The 22,384-nt window shown below is 36.0% G+C and overlaps 1 protein-coding gene across 2 annotated transcripts in view; it reads right to left on the minus strand.

The window, feature by feature from the left end:
* Window positions 1-639: 639 nt before the first annotated feature.
* LOC139147059 (putative histone-lysine N-methyltransferase 1) overlaps window positions 640-22,384 on the minus strand; it is a 79,646-nt gene continuing 57,901 nt past the window's right edge. For both annotated transcript variants that reach the window (XM_070717913.1, XM_070717912.1), the window contains 5 exons: window positions 21,816-22,015; window positions 19,544-19,666; window positions 17,511-17,700; window positions 15,782-16,515; window positions 640-5,271 (listed from right to left, as the gene is read on the minus strand). In XM_070717913.1, the coding sequence (XP_070574014.1) occupies window positions 5,020-5,271; window positions 15,782-16,515; window positions 17,511-17,700; window positions 19,544-19,666; window positions 21,816-22,015 (1,499 nt within the window). In that variant the 3' untranslated portion in view covers window positions 640-5,019. The remainder of the gene's footprint in view (window positions 5,272-15,781; window positions 16,516-17,510; window positions 17,701-19,543; window positions 19,667-21,815; window positions 22,016-22,384) is intronic.

Consider the following 22,384-nt stretch of genomic DNA (forward strand, 5'->3'; position numbering starts at 1 on the left):
TCATTTCCTGTGCCTGTCATTCAAGTGCGGCAATTCAGATATAGAAACTTTGTTGCAAAGTTCTGCTGCACAGTCGTCTTCATAATTTGCATAACAAGTCACAGTCTGGCCTTTCTGTGTCCAGCTGGCTTTGACTGCATTTAGCTGGTCCAAAAGTGACAGACAGGACATGGCATGCAAAGTACTGACTGAATTTCAGGTCCCAGGCTTTGGTAGTCTGTGTAGGCTACCATTTCATGGATTTTGGTAGCTCCAGAGAAAAGTTGGTAGTCTGTGGACGCGGAACTACCGCTAAAATTCGAGCCCTGCATTGACCATTTATATAGTTGTTAGTCTGTTGATTTCCTTTTAAAATATGATCACATTAATCATTTGGTTTGAGTTAAAGCTGATATGCAATTTTTGCCTTAAAGAATCAAGCAGTTTAATGAATTCTATGAAAGTGGACAGAGACAACAGTAATAAGCAGTCTTTGTTCATTTGATAGCACTACACCTCTATCGGACATACTGTCATCTATATGATGTAATGTACTGCAATACAATAAAAACAAAACACGCCTAAGATTCACATCTACAAGTCACCATTGTTGCCACTCATCAAAATTTGATATATGGCAAAGAAACAAGAAAAAGACAATTCATATAACCACTTGTACTTTATTTGTGCATATATACAATTTTTCAACTGTCACCCCCTGGATGTTTTAGCATAATTGATTTGTTCAGCAAGAATATCTGTAATGTGCAAAATGATGCTTTAAACGAGTCAAACAGATTCTCAATACACAGAAACAACTTGGCTGTGTAGATTTAATATAATATTGACCTATAAAGTCCAACATAAGTTAGCATTTGCTTTTCTCAGAAGAATGTGATAACATGCAAAGAGACAGAACAGTAAGATATTTAACCATAATTCTCCTTGTAAGCACAAATCTAGGGACCAACCAGAAGTTTCAAAACATTTATAAATACCTAAATCTACTATGACAGATGCATCCAAGAAAACACCAGAATATTTCCCTGGATTTTGAGGGGTTCTCACCATGTTAAAGTTCAGGTGCCTGTACAATTTTTCTGGCATACTTGATAAAAGAAACAAAACATCTTTTTAAAGTCTTTCCTTCATTCTGTTAATATTCACTTTTCATTCTTTGTAGGCATCATTGGACAAAATATTTTCTCACCTAATTGTTCCTTATGTCATTATCATTTTAAAACTGCAACTTCAAAAGTGCAGCACATCAGTGCACACAGTCAACTTTGTACAATCAGTGTAGTCATTACTGATGCACATTATTTCTGTATGCAGTACTTGCTGATTGACCATTTCCAGGACATACCCTATGACATTTGAAATCTCTTAGAACAAGGTTTAACCAAACCTATTAGAAAATGGAACCCATGAAACAGCTTCTGAAGCTAACTGGTCAGTCTTCAGTCATTTTGTAGAATAAGATAATTTGAAAAACAACATATACGAACATTTGGATGATATGAATGAAATACACAAACCTTCACACTAAGCATGATAATGATAGGCAGTATTTTTGGGATTTCCAGGAGCCTCAATATAATTTGCTTGATTCTAGGCTATGGAATGAAAGTCTCTAAAATGTGTTTGTGTTGACCAATAAAGAGGAACATATCACTACAAAATTGATAAATTTACCTGCTTAAAAGTCATCTCAGGACCTGTGAATCTCGTATTACAACAATTCAAAACATGGTTCGTAAGACTTTTTTACAATTTTCTGAGTTTTCTCACTTTCAGAGTTTTGGGAGGAACATGCTAATCAAAATTAATAGTAATCTTCAATTGAAGCATGACTTTACACCAAATATCAAGATAAAACATGAGGCAGTATTCAAATGTACACAGTAAATGGACATACACATACACATCCCTGCGTACATAAGTTGTCTTTTTTATGAAACTGATGAAAAAGCTTCCTATGCTACATACATATCCTCTGATAAGATTTTGTTCCTTCATATATTGGAAGACGTGAGAAAAGCTCAAGATAATAATGTTGAAACAACAATGACAGCTAGAGATTTGAAAAATTGGATTTACATCTGCTAATGCATGTTACTGTAAATTGCAATGGGTACCAATCAGACAACATCAACATCAACAGTAACAAATTTTAACTGTTACATCAGATAGTCCAATCAAAGACACACACTTTGTACATGGCATGATATTTTTGTTTGTTTACTTTAAATCTCTTCTGGTATGTATAATGAATTATCGTTGGTGTCATGAGGATGCATGCTAAAATGAAAAGCCAACTTTAATCCCTTCAGATTAGGTTTGATGGAATTAAAATGTTTGACATTCTGTGTGAAATTAAGTTCTATGGATGATTATTATATGAGGACATGATTATAGACATATAGATATATATTATTACATGAGGACATGATTATCAGCCATTATATGGTTGTATTTTGCAGTGATGAAATACACATAGTACATCATTACACCAGAACATTAACAGTAAATGAATGAAACTCAAAGAATGCTTGTATTCATTCAAACAAACTTCTGCTGTCAGGCCATGTAATTTAATGACCTCAACGGACTGTACATAGACTGAATTGTTCAAGATAAACACAGACATCTTGCTGCCTTATTGGATTGTTTTGCAAATCACACACTCACACATGTTACCTATTGTGCACAGTTTAACATATGAACATTTTAAAGCAGTACTGACTCCAAATACCTGAGCAAAACAATCATGATAATCAAAGTGAGATTTTCATGGCCCCTGTGTTCTATGGCTGCAATGATGAACAAAGAATACAATGTAATCAAGAAGACTTTTTCTAAAACGTGACTAGTCCAGGGCAAATCATAAGAAAGTTTAGTGTAATTTTCATTATCATTTGGGCAAATAGAAAGCAGTGAAGCCAAGGAATCTGTAAACTAAATTTGAAAGCTTATGGTCAGGCATTTTACAAGAAATAAGATGTTGACAAAAAATAAGAAAATTTACATGTGCAAATTTCATAAGAATTTTCACAAATCAAAATCAATTTCCCCTAGGAGCCTGTAATCCTTCAAAGATATTATTCAAGCAGTTCTGGAAAATTTGACATTTTGACATCCCTTCGTGCACCCCCTTCCCATTGGGCCAAAATATTTACACATTAAAAATTTCATAATTATATGGAAATATAATAATCAGGTCATCTTAAAAAACTTTAAACCCAAATTTGACAGTGGACCAATTATGAAAAAAAAAAATGGAAAAAATATTCTCAAAAATACAATTTTTATTCTGTCTTGCACAAATATCAAATACATTATCTCTACCAACATATGTACAAAATCATCAAATAAGTTTATCAATGGAAAATTTTAAAATTTATGAAAATTCATAATTATATAATTGTTCTTAATACTTTTGTAAGATTCCACTTAGTTGAAATAATCATCCAAACATTAAACATACCACAGATGGTAACATTTAGTGTACTTATTTTGAGTTATGAACCTCACAAATGTGGTCTACAGACAGACGGAGAGACTGAAACCCTAAGAGTGCCTTTGGCACATTGGGGAAAAATGAAACAAAATTGTAAAACTGCTTTTCAGTACATGTGTTTGATTTACGCCTTTTCTTCATAATATATGTCAAATTTGCATATGTACTTTTGCATAAAGCATACTCTGGATGTGATTACATTAACATAATGATGGACCAGAGGCCAGATTGATTTGTGGGGCACAATAAACTGGTCAGAGTATGTTAAGATTGCTTTGAGGCACTTTTTTATTTCAATAGAAGTTAATTGTGGTATGTTGAGGAGTGACTGTAGATGGTTTATGATATCATTGCTGCTATGCTGGGAAGCTGTGTTTTGTTTTTGCACTGGTTTGATGGCTGACAAGTCCTGTAAAAGTCACGTAAGGCACATCTCTGGGCACATGGACACATGGAAACAAGTTGTCTAGGACTTAATGTCAATAGGGACCAATTCCTTGGTGTTTTTGAATTAGTCCATAGTGATTTAGTTGAGTTTTACTGGTATCCATTATACCATTGCTATTTCAGTCATATTGGCAATCTCTATGCCTTTGCCACTGCACTGAATTATCAACCACTATTCCCTTGATTTATTGGCATTGATGCTCTTTGTGCTTAAAAGGAGAAATATGGAATCTAATTCTGACTGTATAACTACCAAATGCAATGCTTGCATCATCTTTATAGTAGCAATGAATTGTATGGCCATTATGAAGAACTTTTTGAACAATACTAGCAACCATAAGATATTTAAGTTAATACAACAGATACGATTTACATGTGTGAGCTGGACCGTTTTGCCCTATTTAAATAAGAGGGCTCTTGCAGGTATGCATAATGGAGAGTGCTTCTCTTTTAAATCAAGACAACGAATGCACAGAATTAATAAATTATTACAGAGCTTGGATTTTGAACTAAAAATTTTGAATCTGTTGACAAATAAAAAAAGAACACAGGCTTGTTCTTTGTTGATGATTTCATAAAACATTGCACAAAACAGTTGCGTGACATACTTTTGACTGTTCAATATTGCAAAAGGGAGGATATTGGTGTGTTTCAGTATGGGTATACAATACATGGATATAAACAGCATCTGCCAAACAAAATGATTCAGGATTCTCTTCTTCAGGTTGTCAGCATATGTAAACTAGTCCATGGTTCATAAGTATCCACAAATTTAAAATGAAAAATGTTGATTAAAATTGTATTTCATTCACTCATGCTTGCCCCAGTTATAAATATAGGTATGACACTGCAACAAACAATATGGCTACAGAAATATACTTAAAGAAGAGCAGAGCACACAATACATTACAACAAATCCGGTTTTGCAGATTCCATTTTCTCTTTTGTTGAATTGACTTAATGCTTCGTTACTTCATGTACATGTAAATGGAGAAACAGTGGGGTTATGTTTAAAAATAACCACAAACGTTTGCTTCAATGTTGAAAACAATATAACCATCACATGGCAATGATCATTTCAAACAGACTTTTCCCTTGACCAGTTTCACCTTTTCCATGATGGTATCTTCTGTGATAGAGTCCACATACGCTTTGTTATTTGCCCTCAGAAACTGTGGTTTATATCGGCCTTTAAAGTCCTTATCATACCAGTGGATTTCAACAATGTCTCCCTCAATTCTGCGGATCTTTCCTATCCAATAGGCATCTTCATCTAATCCCTCACCGTTAACAGCAACAAGATCACCAGGTTTAAAGTTTCTTTCCTGAAAATTAACATGAAAGGAAATACCTTGATATGAAAAGAAACACTGCAAACACTGAGGTTTAGTGAGGGTGATTACAGCGACCGTCAAAATGAACAGAAGACCAAGTTTGATAAGCCCCTATCGATTTCCCTCGCAATCTTCCAATATCCCTTGGAAAACACCGAGGTACTTTGGTTAGTGTTGCCGATAAACAGGCCAATACACATACAAGGCGCCTGCTGTGTTATTGCCATTCAATCTCCCTTCTATTTCTGGCTCACTTTCCGGAAGAAACCATTTTGAAGCCCAAAGTGGTTGAAATGAAATAAAGCATGCGATTTTAAGACCTGTAATTGTAATAATAATTTCAAACTTGATTTTTCACAGAACTTGTTTTGCATTGTTACGAGCGTCGATCCTGTTATTGTGAAGTATTTCCCGTAAGCAGTCATGTCTCATGACATACTTTACCCAAACTTGAATAGTAAATTCCATGAGCTTGCAAAGTAAACAAATGTCAGTGTGAGAGCACATGGATAGGCGATGGCAATGTTTCAAGTACAAGTTGAGTTCGACGGTAAAATTAGAAACATTCACACGGAACGACTGAGATACAGCTAGTTAGTGTATCTAGTAAAAGAAAATGTCGTTGTTCTGAGTGAGGCCCTGATTTGACTCTCGGCCTCGTGGAAATGCCTGGTTCTCCGGTATTTCATTATGACATCGTTCACAGTGCTGAACATGCGATGCATTTCTGCGGCAATACTGATTTGGGAAATGCCTATCAACCATTTTTCTATGATGCTCTTTCTTGCCTAAAAATCCATCGTAGGGCAAATCGACGTCGACAGAGAAAAAAATATTCTCACGATTTTATGAACTGGTATACCTTGATTACATCAGGGTCTCTCTATACAGGCCGTAATGCAGTGCACATACTGATCGACAACCAAAGATAAAAGACAAACAGCAAACTCAGCCGCAATTTCCGAGATTTACTGACACAGTGTTTTATATCGCTGTTTTAAATCAAACTGATTACATAATCTCTGGATACAGAAATGGCATTTTGGTGAAATTTCAGCATCAAAAAATCCAAAACTTGACATGAGGACGTCATGTGCCAATCAACAGCATACATGTAGTGCATGTGTGAAGTGACAATTATTGACTCATGGCTGTAGAGCGTAGAGAAACTGTCTATGATTGACTGCACGGAAAAGCAGTCTGCATCTTGTGAAAACAACAACATAGCAGTGAAACTTTTAATAGTCACCAGTGAAAACTCTTCACAGATGAAAGGATAATTGCTTCAAACTAAAGAAACTTCATGTTCAGAGGAAGAAAACTAACATCATGGTCCATGAATGACAATAAACAATGGCGGAAGTAACTACGTAATGAACTATACTATTTATGTGACATGGGTGGGCAGGATCAAAGGATCAAGAAAGTACTGGGAAACATGTCATTTTCCTAACAATACTGTCTCAGGAACTCCAGCGTCCCATTGTCTTGTAATATATAACAAGTGTGCCATGTGCTTCGTTGAATACACTGATATCAACAGCTATAGCTGTAAACTGGCGCAAAATGGTTTGATCCATGCAGAAGCTTGCATAGGGAGATCGAATGGAGATAGCATAGCAGGGGCAGTGTATGTTTACTGACCAAAATACCTCTCTGTTTTCAAAGGGATATTGGAAGACTGTGAGGGAAATTGATAGGGGCTTATCAAACTTGCCCTCTTCGGTTCATTTTGACATTTGCTGTAATTCACATTAACTGTCTAGTATTGATATTATTATATCAACACTGCAACTGTGGTGTAAAAGTTCTTTCCTTGAACTTAACATTGATAAGACCAAAGATTTGTGCATAGATTTCAGGAAAGACGCACCATTAGCTGATGTAACAATTATTAATGGTAAAGAAGTGGAAATTGTTGAGAAATACAATTATCTGGGTTCTATTTTGGATAATAAGCTGCGATGGGAGGATAGCATTAATATGATTTTATGTAAATGCCAGCAGCGTCTGTTCTTCTTGAGGAAATTGAATTTCTTCAAAGTTGATAGACGAATGCTTGTGCTTTTTTACAGATCATGTATTGAAAGTGTCTTAAGTTTTTCACTCATTTGCTGGTTTGGAAACCTCACTGTACAGTGCAAGAACAAACTTGGTAGAATAGTAAACATCTGTAGTAAAATAATTGGAGTACAACAAACTAATCTCAGTACATTGTATAAATAAAAAACAAGTTTTACACAAAGCCAATTCTATAGGCAGAGATCATCACCACCCACTTTACAAGGAATTCAATATTTTACCATCTCGCTGGCGTTATAGGGTTCCAATAACTAGAACAAATAGATCAAAACATTCGTTCACTCCCACTGCAATTTCTGTTCTGAATCAAAACAGAAACGACTAGTCATCTCTGCTTTTATATAATGTGTTTTAAAGTCACTGACCTTTTTTAAATATTTTATACATGTCTTATCTGTGTAACTTTTTGACTTGTCCGCTGTCGTACAAAGAATGCCCATGTTTTGGGATAATAAAGAGCTATTGTATTGTATTGTATTGTATAATATTAATAGCATAATGTGCATGTATACGTACAAGACTGAAGCTCAAGCTGACTTCATACACTGAATTAGTTTCCTTTTACATTTTCACATCCACAGGATTTCTTAACTAACAATATTTATGACTCACTTTGTAATGCTGTATCCAATCTCAAAGCATCAATGACATTTGGCTCACATTTGGCTCAATGTGAGCCAAGAGTGAGTGTACATACAACATTGAACAGCTACTATGGGCCGTAGCTTGTAAGAGTCATAATGTCAGGTGCATTTGAACACATTTTGATGCATGATCCATCAAATACAAAATATTTAAGAAAAACAACTTTTTATTGGTTTGGAGGTCTTTTGTTGTTTTTCTGTAAAAATATCACAAACATGTTAACTTCCAAATCACAGTTACTAAAATTTTCATAATAACTTCAAACTAATTCCCATTTACAGTTTAGCAAGCACAAAATACAAAGGTGTAGTGTGCAATGGTTCTCCAAATTTTGCAATTTGACCACAGAATTCAAGAATTGCAATAAAAATACAATATTGTGTGTTTGTCAAATTTGAACATATTCAAAAAAGTTCACCCCTGGTAACATGCATACAAAGTTTCAAAGCAACCAGACAAGCGATTTCAGAGAAAATGAGTTTTGACCAAAAATGGGAACCAGATATGAACTGAAAATGCTCACGTGTTTCATTATATATTGCAGTTATGTGTAAATTTTAACCTTTGCCACATGTTTTCAACTTCATTGAAAATATTATGACCAACTTAATGAACAATAATCACCGCCGATTAGGTCATGAAGTATACAAATATGTAATTCGCTGAAATAAAAATATCAAAGTTCTTTTACTGCTGTCATTGTATCACCACTTCCCTTTATATAGCAAGTGTAATTACCGTTGGCCAAGTCCTTCAAGCCATATATGCCGAGCTATGAAAGCTCATTAGATATGCAAATTATAAATTAGCTGACATGACAATGTGAAATGACTTTTGATATTGTTTTAACCTGGTATAATCATCAATGTACATAGCATGTTTTGTCATCTTTGATCAAGTAAATCCAGTATATATCCCTAATAAGCAAAGGTCATTAAATATGTAAATTAGGAATTGGCTTAAGTAAAAATGCTTAATGATTTTCAACAATGTTGTTTCATGGTATCTGCAGTATATGTAGCAAGTTTTGCCAACTTTGGTCAAGTTGATTCAGATATATATCTCTAATTAGGAAAGTTCATTTAATATGCAATTAGGAATTGGCTGAACAGAAAATGCTTAATGACTTTCAATAATATTGTATTATAGTGTCTTTAGTGTACATAGCAAGTTTCATCAATTTTGATCGAGTCAATTCAGATAAATATCCCTAATTATGAAAATTCATTTAATATGCAAATTAGGAATTGGCTGAAGTAAAAAATGTTTTTGATTTTCAATAATATTATATCACAGTATCTTTGATGTATATAGCAAGTTTCAACAACTATAATCAAGTTAATTCAGATATATATCCTTAATTTGGAAAGTTTATTAAATATGCAAATTTGGAATTGGCTAAGTAAAAATGTTTAATGACTTTCAAAAATGTTGTATCATAGCACAGGGGGCAGATGAAAGTCCCCTGGGGTGGGGAGGAGGTTTTCTTTGTACAACGGTTTACCTTTAATATTTGATTTTATTAATTTTGACTGTGATATTTCAAATAAAGCTTTCGACTCCAAACTATCTGACTGTGTTTCCAATTCCTTATCTCCTCTTCAACCAGTGCACATACCACTCTAATTGCTGCGCAAACATTGCCAACTTGTTAATGACTGAGCGTATCAGCGGATTAGCTTATTAAGTCAACACCACAGGAATAAGGAAATAAGGAAAGGGTTGAAGATCTCTGACACTGTGTCACAAAAAACGCAAATCTGAGAAGATATAGAAGTCAATCGAAATTTAACGACTATCAAAAGTATCACTATACCGATGAACTGTTACATGCCAAAGTACGCCGTCTAAAATGGTCATCTTGAGCCAGAAATTCACCTACATTTTTGAGTCGGTCATGGTCCGGTGTCATCCGTAAGAGCGGAAGTCGGAAGTAGAACCTTTTGACCTCAAACCTGTTTATTTCCAGTCCAGAAGTAAACATATATATTTCCCTGACGTTATATAATGAAAAGTTCGTACATTCTATATGAGCACGCTACGAGACTGGTTTTAATCAATCCTATAAAATCAAACAAGGATTCAATTTTTATCCTATTTGTCACAAAAAGTTGATAACGATGAGTCTGAGAACATAAACAAATCTTCTGAAAAATCTGCACAGAAAGAGCTGAAGGGTGAGGTATCATGTTTCTTGCCTCTCACATCTGGCACACGCATCTACACAAACTCCTAGGTCAATCGAGGTGGTAGCTCATTCAGCCACAGAAAAGGAGAAATCGGTTCTCCTTGTAACGAGGCTCGGACAGCATCAACCGAACGAACACCGCTGCAGGCAGCTCAATATAGATTGATGTCATCATGAATGCTAGTATTATATACTATCCGTATTATTCGATGCCACCATCGATGCATCGTCACCGTACATCTAGCGTGTATCGTAAACTTAGCACACCGCCATCGACTTTGACCATTGATGCAAAAAAATAGTCTATTTTTACATCCATGCTGTGACCGACTCGTTTGCCCGGCTTCCCCGATAATACATCAGCGACTATCCATACCAATGAAGTTCTCACCTACTCTATTCCATTCTATGTATTCTGTTTGTAAAAACGTCAGCGGCTGCGTTTATGTTGTTGCACGGCACAACAGAGGGTCCACGCTGACTTTTATATATTTTCGCTGTATTTTTATGCACTTTCCACCATTATCATTCTTCAAACACGCAACTCAACGACGGCAGAACATAATATGAATGAGCTAAAAGCATGGACTTAGCTTTTTAAAGTCCTAGGGTAGGAAAATGCAGTCAGGAACTAAATCTATGTCATCAAAAATTTTGTAACGTTGCTGTTCTCCTTCAGGCCGTTCAGATTTATTTTAATTTTTTCTGAGCTGTCTCTCCACATGGCTGTTGTTTTTGACTTTTAACTTTTCTACATTTTCTCTCCTGATCGGTCGGACGGTAGCCTAGTTAATTTCATCACAGACAAGGAGCTTCAGTTTCTCTCCACGAGAATATTTTAAGCGTCCACGGTCGTAGATTTCAGGTTTCCGATTTTTTCCCAATATTTTCTCTCCACAACCGATCGCGCCAGGTCGTGGCTGTAAAGTGTTGAATTTTCACGACATGTTTCTCAACGACCGTGGCTTTCAGGTATTCGACTTCATTTTCTGTCCACGGCCGGTTGAGGTCGTGGCCGTAAAGTGTTAAATTTTTCCCGACATTTTCTCAACAATCGGTCATGAGGTTACGGTTTCAAGCTTTGAATCTGACTTTTTTCCTAGTAATTTTTCTCAACGACCGATCGTGAGGTCATGGCTGTAAGGTGTAAAGTGTTGAATATTTGCCAACATTTGTCTACACGACCGGTCGCGAGGTTGTTGCTTTCAGGTTTCGACTTTTTTCTGTAATTTCTCTCAATGGCCGGTCACTAGGGAGCTCCTTTATCGTTTATTTATGAATAATAGTGTTTACCCTCCTGTTTATTTACGAATTCATGAATATTTTAAGCGTCCACTAGTTTTACGGACGACATCGTGACACTGTGTCTGTGATCTTCAACCCTTTCCTTATTTTAATGCGTGTGGGACGGCTGTGGTGTTGACTCAATCACTTAATCCGCTGATACCGACAGCGGATTAGCAAGTTGGCAATGTTTTCGGAGCAATTACAGTGGCGTATACACAAGTTGGAGAGGAGATAAGGACTTGTCGGTAATATATAAAGCAGTCAGACGGTGTGGAGTCGAAATCTGTATTTGAAATACCACAGTCAAAATTAACAAAAATTACTTTTAGTAATAAAGAAAGCAGTCAGACGGTTTGGACTTGAACTTTATTGAAATATCACAGTCAAAATTAATAAAATAAAATAAGGTAAACCATTGCACAAAAAAACTCCCTCCCCACCCCAGGGGACTGATTTCTTTCCCCTATGGTCATAGTAGCTTCAATACATGTAGCAAGTTTTATCAACTTTGGTCCAGTCAATTTAAATATATATCTCTAATTAGCAAAGTTCATTAAATACATAAATTAGGAATTGGCTGCAGTTAAAATGCTTAATGACTTTCAATAATGTTAAATCATAGTATATTTAATATACATTCCAAGTTTGGTCGATTTTGATCGAGTCAAATCAGACATATATCCCTAATTAGGAAAGTTCATTAAATATGCAAATTAGCAACTATCTTTCATGTCATCCCTTAATGGTTCCCACTACTGATATATCTTGGTGTGATCAACATTTGTAGCAAATCTCATCAAATTGTGTGTAGTCGTTTTTAATGTATATCCGTTTTTTCTAAAATCATTAATTATGCAAATGAGCAAAAAGTATGCAAGCCACACCACCGAAAACTAATCAGTTCTTGCCATTTGCTAAAAGTATGCAAGCCACACCCACCGAAAACTAATCAGTTCTTGCCATTTGCTAACTGAATCTATGTACCAGATTTGATTCTGATCTGATGAGCCGTTTTTGAGATATCGGACCAACAGACAGACAGACAGACAGACAGACAGACAGACAGACAGACACACGGACAGACAGACAGACAGACAGCAAGACATCGTTGCGACATATGCTCACGTGTGTAAACACGTAAGCAAAAAATCGCCCAAAAAATACAAATATGGAAATTTCACCATAAGTTGAAGATACTCAGCTAAAGTTGTCCCTAGGTACATGCATACCAAGTTTAAACGCAATCAGAATAGGTAATTCAAAGAAAATGATTTTTTGACCTAAAATGTGAAAAATTGCCCAAATATTACAAATATGACAATTTCTCCAAATTTTACCTAATCTGACAGTGGTCAACCCTAGATCAAGCATATCAAGTTTCAAAGGAATCCAACGAGAACTATGGGAGAAAATGATTTATTGACCAAAAATGGGAAAAATTGCCCCAAATATACAAATAATGAAAATTTCACCACAATTTGAACAAATCTGAAAAAGGTCAACCTAGGATCATGCACACCAAGTTTCAAAGCAATGGGACTAGCATTTTCAGAAAAAAGATTTTTGACCAAATATGACTATGAAAATTTTACAACCATTTGAATAAATCTACCAGAATTCACCTTAAAGAACCTGCATACCAAGTTTCAACCGAATCTGGCCTGTGGTTACAGAGTTTTGGCAAATTGCAGGATTTCCCTCTATATTGGGGTTTGGGACTTCTATAACTGAGGAAAAAATAAAAATCTGAATGTGTCTGTCGGTATGTAGCTACCTTAAATTCGAAAATTACCCTTACTTGTGCAACCAACATCAACCAAATCTAATAAGATCTAATTTTTCCGTTTTAAAGCGATGTACCAAATTGCATGACATACTGACCAATGGATTTAAAGTTATGACAGGAACAAAGTCTGTCCACTGACAAATAGAGGGATGAACAAACACAGACAAACAGACAGACATTGTGGCAACATAGGACACCATTAGGACTCTGGCTAATGGAGTCAAAATTATTCTCAAAAATCAAATTATGCAAATTTTACGTTAGTTTTTAATAACTAAATAAGGGCTCCCCTAAGAAGCTGATATTGAATTTAAAAGCTGTAAGACGAGATATAGAGAGAGATATTTAACAACTGTTAAAATTTCCATCTATAAATGTGAACAGCAACAGAAGCCACATACTATGCATAAAGCCTAACACTGCACAGTGTTTATCTACACTCACTTAAAATTCAAAGATTTTTTATACTTTTTCAGCAAATTCTATGGACTTACCATATTTCACTCATTATTTTCATTACATGCCATCTCTAAATATCATTTACTTTCATTTTTATGATATCATGATTGGTCAGTCAGTTATTTTTTAAAAATACCGTCAAGGACACTAAGTGCTCACATTCGGTTGAATTGGTAAATTCAAGAAATATTTAAACCAGAAAAACAAGAATGTCAAAAGCAAATAAGGTCTTCAACTTAGGTACTGGAGGTCATATTTGGGAAATGCATATCAACTTCTATAGCAATGGGACAAGCAGATCCTAAAAACATAAGCAAATGTCAACAACAAAAAATAGCCAGAAAAGTCTTGATAAAAAGAAAAGGTGGGAGTAGGGAAAAATGTACAAGGGATCTGGTAAAAAAGTAATGCTACCTAATCAATCTTCTAGACCCTACCCCCTCCTGAATATCAAATGTTCCATCCCTTGGTATTACATAAGGCCATAATTAATGCTATGAGTGTTATCATTCTAATGTAAATAGCACTTAAGTTAGTTACAGATAGTGAAATGCCTTCCACTGTGGGGGTGATTACAACATCTGGAATTATCCTGGACCCAAATTTCTCATCAGTTCTTGTGTGTCTTACATAGAAAAGTTGAAAAAATTTGTCTGCAATGAAACAATTTACCTCAGCTTTATTTTATGGATCAAATTTTCCTACAAATTGATACCAAATATGACAAAATTAGCTTCACAGCCTTTGAAACTGTCTCACATATCCTGGCTTGGTGTAGGTCATTTAAGGTCACAAAACTGAGAAAATTACCTACAATATACAAATTTGGCAGTTTCCCAACACTTTGAGCAAAACATTTATCTAATAACATCCCTCAGGACTTATATACCAAATTACAAAGCTCTCAGACAAGTAATTTTGAGAACAGGTTTTCTTGACCAAAAATGACAAAATTGTCTTAAACATACAAATTTGTATATTTCAGGACAATTTCCACATATCTAACTATTGTAATCTCTGGACATCTGTGTACCAAATATAAAAGCTGTCTGTCCAGGGGCTTTAAAAAGACAATACTTTTTATGATTTTTTGACCAAAAATGACAAAAATTGCTCCAAAATAGTAATATTCCCAATTTTGTCATAATTTCAGAAAAATAGAAGAGTAACAACCTTGCAAACATCCAACCCAAATTTGAGAGCGATTGGGCTGGCGGTTTCAGAGAAGAATAATTTTTACTTCAAATGAGAAAAAACACAAAAAAATTCAGCAAAATTACAAAATTGAAGATATCTTCACGATATTCATAAACCTGTATAAGGTTCACCTAAGGAACTTGCACACAAATTTTCAAAGCAATCAAAACAGCGGTTCTTGAGTTATTAATTCTTGACCATTTTTACATTTTTAAAGCTCATTTGCATAATTTTGGCAATGCAGACTTCATATGAACAAAATCCCATCTATAGCCCAGGATGCATCAACACACCAAATACCAAGCTGAAAAGTGCAGCGGTTTGCAAGTTTTTGATGTTGACGGACATACAGTACCTACATACATACATACATACAGACGCCATCGACTTCAGCTTATACGATAACCTCACATTGGTAAACCAAATGTGAGCTAAAAATTGTGGATGGTTAATCAATTTTTCAGGATGGACTGTGCAGGACTCAATTTCGATTTCAAGACCTCTTTTAGGATTCTTTGTGAGGTTTTTCATATTTACATTCAAGGACTTTTTTGGCGTATACAAACTCTGAAAACAGTCTTAGCTGATGATGTATTACAGCAACATATTTCCTACAACTTCATGACTTCTTTAACAGAGCAAATTTGCTCAGAAATATCGCTTTGTTGAAGAAGGACCTTGCAAAGGCTTTTCTTAAAGGAAAATACATGGCCAAGACATAAAAAATAGCAATCATAGTACACAGTAGGGTTACACATGTGACACAAACAGTACTGTACATGGAATTATTTATTTACACGGGGCTGTGTTGTTCTTTACTCTCAAATCACATTTAATCATTATAAGATAATACTAACCTGTCTAAGTTTTTCCATTTCATCATCATCTAATACGTCATCTCTTTTTCGTTTCTTCTTTGCTCTTTTTTCTGACAGCTTACTGCTATCATCGTTGTTTTGTTCAGATGCCTTTCCACTTTTTTCAGTGTTATGGCCTGATTGTACCTCAAAACTGTCATGCTCTGTAGACGCTGCAGCAGATACACTTTCTTTTTGAGACTCTACAGATATTTTCCTCTTATGTTTGGCAGGTATTGTTCTTTTACCATCTTCAGAATTGATGCTTTTCCGTTTCTTCTCTTTGATCTTGCTGATATTGTCCATTCCCAGACCTGTTTCTGAATTTTCCACAGTGCCAATATCTTTCCTCATTCTTTTCACTTTTTGAATTTTTTCACCATTTTCTGCTGGCTGTGATGAAGTTTTGCTTTTCCTTTCTTTCACTATTTGGTATTTGTTTTTTCCTTTCAACTTCACATTTATGCTATTTGTTGTATTTGCTGAAGAAGTTTGCAAATTCCTTTTGTCAAGTTGTAATTTGCCTTTCTCTGCATGGTCCTCAGCTCTCTTAACTTTTTCCTTCTTTGAGAGTTTTGACTTTTCAGCATTTCCATTTGCTTCCCTAGATTTCTTATCTTTGCTAAGTTGAATTAGTTCCTGACACTCATCAGATGTTCTGAAAGTGTCCTGTCTTACTTCATCTTTACTCTCTCCAAACACAGTGCCACATTCTTTGTTATCATTTACAATATCTGCTTGTGGAAAGAGAGATGGGGTAATCAAAATGAGACTATGAAAGACAAAGAGCAGAAATGTACCAGTAGTAAGTCACTCTTTGTCAGTGATAGGGTTGTTGAGCATTCCGATGTGATCATTGGACCATCAAACGGGTAATATGTACACTGGTGTTATCCTTTGCAAACCATAGTATTGGAAGTAACAATTAAACACAAATTCTGATGACATTTTTACGTGAAACTCAGTGGTATAATGGAAAAACCAAAGAAAGTCTTTTTGAAAAACTGGAACATCATGGAAAGCATCAGCATTGCCGCAACTGCTACATATGAAATAACTGTGGTGCATGCCTGTAGTGTAATTAGTGCATGCTCTATAGCAAGTATATTTGATGGCACAAATTTGTCTTGCAAGTCTGTAGCCATATTATTATATTGGTGAGGTAGTGAATTCTCTGAAGAAGTTTTTTGTCAACTCATGAAGTTTCAAAGGCAATACACTAATGAATTCATTGGATGAATCAATATTCTCATGGAGTTAAGCATTTGATGTTAGATGCAAACAAGTGTACGACTTAATTTTCTTGATGACACTTTCAGGTTGATATTCAGATTGTGTCAGAATCAACGAGTACGTGTACTTATCACTACCAACATTAAAGCTATTTATTATCCACACACAGCAATCCATTCCCTGTCGCTGGCAATCTCATCCTATCTATTTTTTCTATCACTGAATTCCTGTGTCTCACACATCAGCACTTTCAGTCACTGCTGCTTCAGTGACAATCCAGAAACGCTATCAGAGGCTGGTACAAAAGTAGAGATTTCCATGTGACATGATGGACAACTGCACAGGGTTGTGTTATGAAGTAATATTGTGTAGTTTGAACTGCAGAATAAGTGATAATGCACACAGCAATATGTACATCCTAATGATTGTGGGGCTATTTGAATAGGTCCAATGACTCATGTCATCTCAGCTGAGATATTTGACAATGATACTGTACCTGTTTGTGAATTTAATACTTTGTCTTCTGCCTTTTTCTCTTCTATTGCAGATTTCACTTCAATGCTAGCATAATCCATTGGTAGTTTATTCTCCCTATTTGTCATGCCAAGTAATGCAGGGAAAGTTTCCATCAAACAGATGGCAACGTCCACAGAGTTAAACTTCATTGCCACATGGAGAGGTGTATCCTGTGAAAAAGGAGAATATGCATATGATTTGCAATTGCCTTTGTCTATTGCCCGCTATGTGCTAGCCGTTCAAACACAAATTCAAAGCGCACATAGTATAGTGTACAAGCGCTGCGCTGGGAACTCTTGCAGGAGATATATAAAATGCGTCATTCGAAAATTTGTGTGTCATTTCCACCTGTTGTTCGATGTGCACAGTACAAGTACTGGACTTTGAGATGATTTCAAATGTTTGGTGTAATAAAATTAATAACACATGAAGATTGGGCAATATCACGATTTATAGCCTGCGCTCAGGCTGGTGATCCTGACCGACATATTGATGATACCCTTGCCTGTGGCTCGAGCATCATCAATATTCTGGTCAGGATCACCATCCCTTGGGCAGGCCACAAATCGTGATATTGCCCTCACTGTCATGTGCTATTATTTAATTATTACACCTCACTCATTCAGCGTGCACTGCCATTGGTTAAACACGACTCACGTGACATGTAAAAGAACGTGATGGTGCCCTCTGCAAATGTGATGATGCCCTCTGCGAACTTGATGATGCCCTCTACATTTGATATTACATGGATGACGTCATTTTACTTACTGCGCATCCTTTCTGCGCAAAACAAATTGTCGTTCGCTTGTTGTACTTTGCAGTTGGCAACTTATGGCTGCGAAATGTCATGCAGAGCTGTCACTGGCACAGTTAGACGATATTTTGATGCAAGTAAACAGCAAATGAACGAAAATGGCAACAAGGAATGCAATTTCTGTGTTTAGCGACTCTGCAAGCAACAAATTTGGATACGCCACCGAGGAGATCGGCAAACTTTAGCGACAACCCTAGACACTGACAACATTTTACGCCGAGGTCTGGACTAAGAAGGCAAACTGTACTCGAAGAAGTCTTCAGTTTGTGTTTTTGTTTCTTTGCATGTTTGCTTGTTCGGTGTTATAAAAATAATAACACATGAGAGCTGGGGCAATATCATGATTTTTTGCCTGCCCTCGAGCTGGTGGTACTGCTCGGGCATCATCAGTATTTCGATCATGACCTCCATCCCTTGGGCAGGCAATAAATCGTGATATTGCCCTTGCTCTCATGTGTTATTATTTAAATGGTGAATTCTGGACACACTGCATACGAGCATAAGACTATGGTGAATTGGCATCAATTAACAAATAACACAGAGTGACGATGCAATTTCATTTCTTTAACCCTTTGCACCCTGACCCCCTGGTACTCTATGACGTCATTGGACATTTATGTCCGAGCCGGGTTCAAAGGACTAAAGTGATTGCTTTTCCATCTCTAAAGAGTTTTTATGATGACTATCGTGATTTCACTGCAGTATTGCTGTTTTCACAATATCTGACCATTTCGTCTTGGAAAGTTATGTTTTCACCACACTGGCTGAATTGTTCAAAAAATACAATATTGCAAATTTTGTTATGATTTGGTCTAAACTGATACGGGTCATCCCTAAGAACCCTCACATCTAATTTCAAAGCAATCGGTCAAGTACTTTCAGAGAAGATGATTTTTCACCAATAAACAGGAAAAAATGCTCTAAAAATAAATTATGCACATTTCACCTTTGTATTGCTGTATTTAAAACAGAAATGGCAACAAATTGTCATATCTCTATTCAAGCACGGATCAATGCAGATAACTGCCAATTACCTTTTTCACTTCTGTGAATATGAATTTTTTAAAAGATAATTTGTTGTCTTAAAACCTGATACTGCATAATTCAAGCCATTGTTTTTCAAGGCAATTTGTACAAATCAGACAGATGGCAGCAATTGCTGCACATGTGCTTCTCTGACTTGACTGTATAAAACTTACCCCTTGACTGTTTGTGTGGATAATACTCAGTTCTGAAATACCATATTCATCTGTAACACAGTCTAAAACCTCCTTTAGGTAGTCCATGTCATTATTCATGGCAGCTATGCTCATTTCCTCAATCTAGGTGCAGATAAGACCATGACATTCATTCACATTAAAAATAATAATATTTCTGATCAATTCTGAATGTTTGCAACACAGTATCAAAAGATAAGTAATCATTGATGACAAATCTTAGCCCCTGCTGAATCAGTTTTTCGAGATATGTTGGCATTTTGTTGTGATTTTTTTCACAGCAAGAGTAATTACACAAGCATAAGTGAATTTGTGGACAAAGAATAGTTTGGATCATTGTTTGTTTCAACCCCACTCTGTGCTGATACTGGTTGCATTGGATCATTAGTCATTTCAAATCCACTCTGTGCTGATACTGGTTGCATTGGATCATTAGTCATTTCAATCCACTCTGTGCTGATACTGGTTGCATTGGATCATTAGTCATTTAAAATCCACTCTGTGCTGATACTGGTTGCATTGGATCATTAGTCATTTCAAATCCACTCTGTGCTGATACGGTTGCATTGGATCATTAGTCATTTCAAATCCACTCTGTGCTGATACTGGTTGCATTGGATCATTAGTCATTTCAACCCCACTCTGTGCTGATACTGGTTGCATTGGATCATTAGTCATTTCAAATCCACTCTGTGCTGATACTGGTTGCATTCAATATTTATGTGCTGTTACATGCCATATTTTAATCAACGTTAACCATCTCCACAGTACCAACTTGGCTACATGTATACGATTCACACATCTCCACAATATCAAAACATCTACCTGACTCACACAAATAACATAACACTAACTTGTATGTTCACTGACCAGTGAGCATAAAAGGAAGCAAACTGCAAAATACTGGACTTTTTACCGCTTCTAACTATGTAATTTGCCTGAACTTTGGTTTGTTAATTTTCACTCAATGGATTATCAAGCCATATCTTGTTTTGTTGCTCTAAAGTAATAACACCCTCACATTGGATGATGAAAAGACCCTTTATAGCTGAAAAAATCAACCAAAGTAGCTATCACAATATTAGACTGTATCTAAAATAAACTGATATATATGCATGTCCCAGTGTATCTTCACTTGTTTAATTTCAACGATATTATTAACTGTGTTTCTGCAGTATGTTAGGGGAAGCTGGACTGACAGAAGGATATCAATCTACCAGTATAAACCTCCATTTTTTCCATGATGACAAAATTCATACTTGTGCTGCCTATCCAAAAATTCTTATATTCTAGAATTTTTTCATACCTATCAAATAGGAAGAAGGCCATATGATACGATCGATGATATAATCAATATTATCATATACCCATGCCCATATTGCTACATTCCAGTGACGTTCAACGTAAAATATCAGCCGTGATATTTCACGGTAAACGTCGAGATATGCACGATGAACGTCATCAGTTTTAGAGTTTTCCTAAACTACATTAGCAGTTTGTTGGTAAACAACGTAAACAACAAAATGGCTGCCACTCCCCGCCTGCGAAGCGATGTCGCCAATGTTAAAACTTGAAGGGCTTCGAGGAACACGGGTATTTCTGGTTGCAAAATACGGAAATATCACGTTGAGTCTTGAAATGTTTTCCCATGGTATTTTTTTTTGTCAAGTTCTAGCAAACATTCTGCCGTTCGCACAGCGCCGGCACTGTGCATGGTCTCCACCGAACAGGTAGTGAGTGCGTGGCGTGACAGCGATGTCGCGCGCACGACGACTGTTGACATTGCAACTCTAAAGGTAAACTAACAAAATGGCGTCCCCTCTCTGCGCGAGCTCGGTGCCGTACACGATCGAAATCAGGATAGATTTAAAGCTGAGCAGTTTTTGATCGGTTACAGTTGTAATAGCATATTGCACCTTAAAATGTTCCTTCTGTATGACGATTTTTGTATCCCGGTGTCTTTCTTCTTGGGTTTCATTGAGATATGGACGATGTCGCGCGTGATGTTGACATCTTCGTCGCATACTTTATGAATGAAGCCTGTTCACATAAACATTCTGATATTTATGCGCAAGGCGTAGTAAAGTAAAGCCTCAAAATTAAAGGTTTTCGTTCTATTAGTAAAAATTCCCTAAAATTATGGGCATGGGTATATGATAAATCGGTTATTACCCAATATCGCCTGTTCCTTGTGTCGTATCAGCATGAGTGTCATTTGTGCTGCGTCAGACACGAGACGAAGTCGATTACTTACCTTATCAAAAATTGTTACAGCTTTTGTAAGTTTTAATTTAATTTCAAATGGGTATGCTTCTTGTTCACTATGGCGATTTTGTCGGAATAACTGGGCATGTTGCCAAGCCTTTCCATTTTCTCCAAGTCCACCACACAGAAATGCAGACAAAACCAAAGATGATGACCCTTTAAATTCTTCTAAATTGATTGCTTCTTTTGCTACAAAAGAGAAATATGAAAACACTCATAAAAGAAATCTCCATTAGCTGACTTCAGTTGATGTACTTGTATGTGTGTGTTCAAGTCAGAACACATGGCAAATCAAAGTGATTGCAATTATAAGTGATCAAACTAAACCAACATCAACATCAGAACTGTTATTCCAACACTTACGACTCTCATTAATGCATGTAGCAGAGTTCAAATTTAACAGGATAAATTTTGAAAAGAATTTGACGGTCAATATTATCTACCATGGGAACAGTTTAAATACAGCTTAGTCTCCAGAATTCAGTAGGAGTTGCAAAAAGTCTGTCAAATTTCAGAGAAGTTTATGTGACTGCTTCTGTCATATATCTGAATGGTGTG

Source organism: Ptychodera flava, chromosome 13 (assembly GCF_041260155.1).
Source record: "Ptychodera flava strain L36383 chromosome 13, AS_Pfla_20210202, whole genome shotgun sequence".
Taxonomy (NCBI): Eukaryota; Metazoa; Hemichordata; class Enteropneusta; family Ptychoderidae; genus Ptychodera; species Ptychodera flava.